This window comes from Triticum dicoccoides, chromosome 4A, assembly GCF_002162155.2.
Source record: "Triticum dicoccoides isolate Atlit2015 ecotype Zavitan chromosome 4A, WEW_v2.0, whole genome shotgun sequence".
Classification (NCBI taxonomy): Eukaryota; Viridiplantae; Streptophyta; class Magnoliopsida; order Poales; family Poaceae; genus Triticum; species Triticum dicoccoides.
The window spans coordinates 607,291,693-607,294,981 of record NC_041386.1 but is presented as its reverse complement, the minus strand read 5'-3'; the positions used below and the strand labels follow the sequence as shown (position 1 = coordinate 607,294,981).

Below are 3,289 nucleotides of genomic sequence, written 5' to 3'. Positions count from 1 at the left end.
CCGCGACATGCAAAGGCATAGATGGACATTTAGGGGAGATGGTTTGGTGGCTGGCTCCTGCATCAGTGTCTGTGGACTGGTCCGGACCAATCCGAGAACAAAAAGTGTGTCCGGGAATACACCCCAAGGACGTAATGTTGAACGGCCGACTAAATTATATTCATATTTATTTTCATGGGAAAAAATACTTATTATTTTCCCTAGAGCTATTAAAATGTCTGAGACGTACAATAGCAACATTTATGTTTAATTTAGATGTGCAAAAAATACAGGACATAATCTTTGGCAAAAGGTGGATATCCCTGGGCCTCTGCACCGACTGATCCATACAACCAGGTAAAATGGACGTAAATAAGAACTGAAAACGTTTGTTTAGCCCACGTCGCTGCGCGAAAATAGTGGAAACAATGTAGGAAGGAGCATCCTAAAACAAAAGTTGCACAGAGCCCCCCACATGTTTCACTGTGCCGAAATAGCACTACACTAGTTACTTTTGGTGTGTTGGTGGGTAGAGATGAAGATGAATGTGGCAGAGAGCGATATTCCGGCACACTGCGTGCTGCTGTTTGCGTGTGGCGCCCTCCCTCTCACCAAAACAAAAGCAGAGAAAAATGTGCACACACACACACACACACACACACACACACACAGAGAGAGAGAGAGAGAGAGAGAGAGAGAGAGAGAGAGAGAGAGAGAGAGAGAGAGAGAGAGAGAGATGCAGAGAGAAAGCAGAGGAGACCGAAGCCGCGGCCGTGTATAAAAGGGCAGCGAGGGTGCGAGGGAGCCAGACACCATCCTCTCCTCCTCCTCCTCCTCCTCACTCCAGTGAGCTCGAGTCGGCACTGCACTCTCCATCGTTTCTTCTCTGGCCTAGCATACTCCGGTTCTTGGTCCAGTCGATCATGGTGCGGCCGGTGTTCGACGCGGCGGTGCTGAGCGGGCGGTCGGACATCCCCTCGCAGTTCATCTGGCCCGAGGGCGAGAGCCCGACCCCGGACGCCGCCGAGGAGCTGCACGTGCCCCTCATCAACATCGGCGGCATGCTCTCCGGCGACGCCGCTGCGGCGGCCGAGGTGACGCGCCTCGTGGGCGAGGCCTGCGAGCGGCACGGCTTCTTCCAGGTCGTCAACCACGGCATCGACGCCGAGCTGCTGGCGGACGCGCACCGCTGCGTGGACAACTTCTTCACCATGCCCCTCCCGGAGAAGCAGCGCGCCCTGCGCCGCCCCGGCGAGTCCTGCGGCTACGCCAGCAGCTTCACCGGCCGGTTCGCCTCCAAGCTGCCGTGGAAGGAGACCCTCTCCTTCCGGTCCTGCCCGTCCGACCCCGCCCTCGTCGTCGACTACATCGTCGCCACCCTCGGCGAGGACCACCGCCGCCTCGGGTAAGCACCCTTACCACTGATGCCATGGAAGCAGAGCATCTTTGTATCGACGGCCGAACTAAAAAAGCTAACGACGAAGAAACCATTGGATTTTTACAGGGAGGTGTACGCGCGCTACTGCTCGGAGATGAGCCGTCTGTCGCTGGAGATCATGGAGGTGCTCGGGGAGAGCCTCGGGGTCGGCCGTGCCCACTACCGGCGCTTCTTCGAGGGCAACGACTCCATCATGCGCCTCAACTACTACCCGCCGTGCCAGCGGCCGTTGGAGACGCTGGGCACGGGCCCGCATTGCGACCCGACGTCGCTGACCATCCTCCACCAGGACAACGTCGGCGGCCTGCAGGTGCACACGGAGGGCCGGTGGCGGTCCATCCGACCCCGCGCCGACGCCTTCGTCGTCAACATCGGCGACACCTTCATGGCGCTCTCGAACGGGAGGTACAAGAGCTGCCTCCACCGCGCAGTCGTGAACAGCAGGGTCCCCAGGAAGTCGCTGGCCTTCTTCCTCTGCCCGGAGATGGACAAGGTGGTGGCGCCGCCGGGGACGCTGGTGGACGCCGCCAACCCGCGCGCCTACCCGGACTTCACGTGGCGGTCGCTGCTGGACTTCACGCAGAAGCACTACCGGGCGGACATGAAGACCCTCGAGGTCTTCTCCTCGTGGATCGTCCAGCAGCAGCAGGGCCAGCTCGCCCTCCAGCCAGCCATGACATGAAGGATTGAACCTACCAGACAGAGGATGGAGCTCTCTGCTCTGCTCTAATCTGTATTGCTCCTCCCATTAGCCATTGATTCAGCTTAGCTGCTGAGACTGAGAAAAGAGAAACGTCGTCCGTCGATCGAATGTTATTATTACAGCTTAATTGGTTGATCTAGTGATAGCACGTACGCGCGTACCAAGAAGCATGGATGAATTTCCTAGATGATAATTTCCTAAGACCGAGTCATCGTCGTCGTCGTCGTCCTTGCAACCTTGGCACTCACTGCCATGAGCCATGAGCCGAGGTCATGAGCTCATGGTTTGTCGTGGGGTGGTGCTTGGCTTGTCATGCATCTGTTTCTGTTTTGTCGTATCATCTGTGCCCGACTTTTCTATTGTCTACTCCACATAGGATAGTAGGTATGGCAGTGGCACGACGGACAAGGTAGGGAGGGTGGTGACTGGATATCGGTCGCCTGCCAACTGCCGTTGCATCTCTTCTCTTCCACTTGCTGCCTACTCTACTCGTCTATGTACATGTAGGAGTGACATAGCAAGATGCACCGCTCCATCCTGGCCGGTGGGAGAAGAATCAACCAAGAACAACAGATTCCATTCCATTCAACCAAGCAAGGCATCTTCTACTGCTACTTTCTATGTGTTTTCTTTTGCGGTAATGTTATCTCGCGAACGTCAGCTGGGAAGGGGGTGACACTTTCCTGATAGTTTTAGCTGTGATGCGAGATCAAATAGTGACAGTTTTAGAAGGAGAATGTCTTTCTCTGGAGAAAATATCATGCTGTTCTGAAGAAACTACTACCCCCATACAACTAAAACTGCCATCTAAACGTTCGCCGGCTAAGAGGGTCCTTCTTCGTCTTTTGTCATGGCGATGCAATCAGACCAGCATCTAGCAAACATGGTAAGTAAAAATTTGGAAGAAGATGCAAACATCAGAAGAATTAAGGAGTGATATATAACAGGCAGACAGGACAGATGTAGGTAGGTATGTATGCAGAGGAGGAGAGGAATTTGAAGCGAGGCAGGGCATATATCATACTATATGTATAATACATATGTGATGTATCCGGGCCATCAATATATGGATGGCTGGAGCTGGATAGATGCAAAGAACAAGAAGGTGATGGGTGGGAAGAAATGATGGGAGAAATGTAAATTGAGGGAGACAGAAGGCATGGGCAGGC

At 54.3% G+C, this 3,289-nt stretch overlaps 1 protein-coding gene across 1 annotated transcript; it reads left to right on the top strand.

Moving 5' to 3' along the window:
• The first annotated feature begins 781 nt into the window (after positions 1–781).
• Positions 782–2,321, top strand: LOC119287280 (gibberellin 20 oxidase 1-A). The gene is made up of 2 exons (XM_037566798.1): positions 782–1,384; positions 1,484–2,321. The coding sequence occupies exons 1-2, from the start codon at positions 903–905 to the stop codon at positions 2,097–2,099; spliced, it is 1,098 nt and encodes a 365-aa protein (XP_037422695.1). The 5' UTR covers positions 782–902; the 3' UTR covers positions 2,100–2,321.
• The last annotated feature ends 968 nt before the right edge of the window (positions 2,322–3,289 follow it).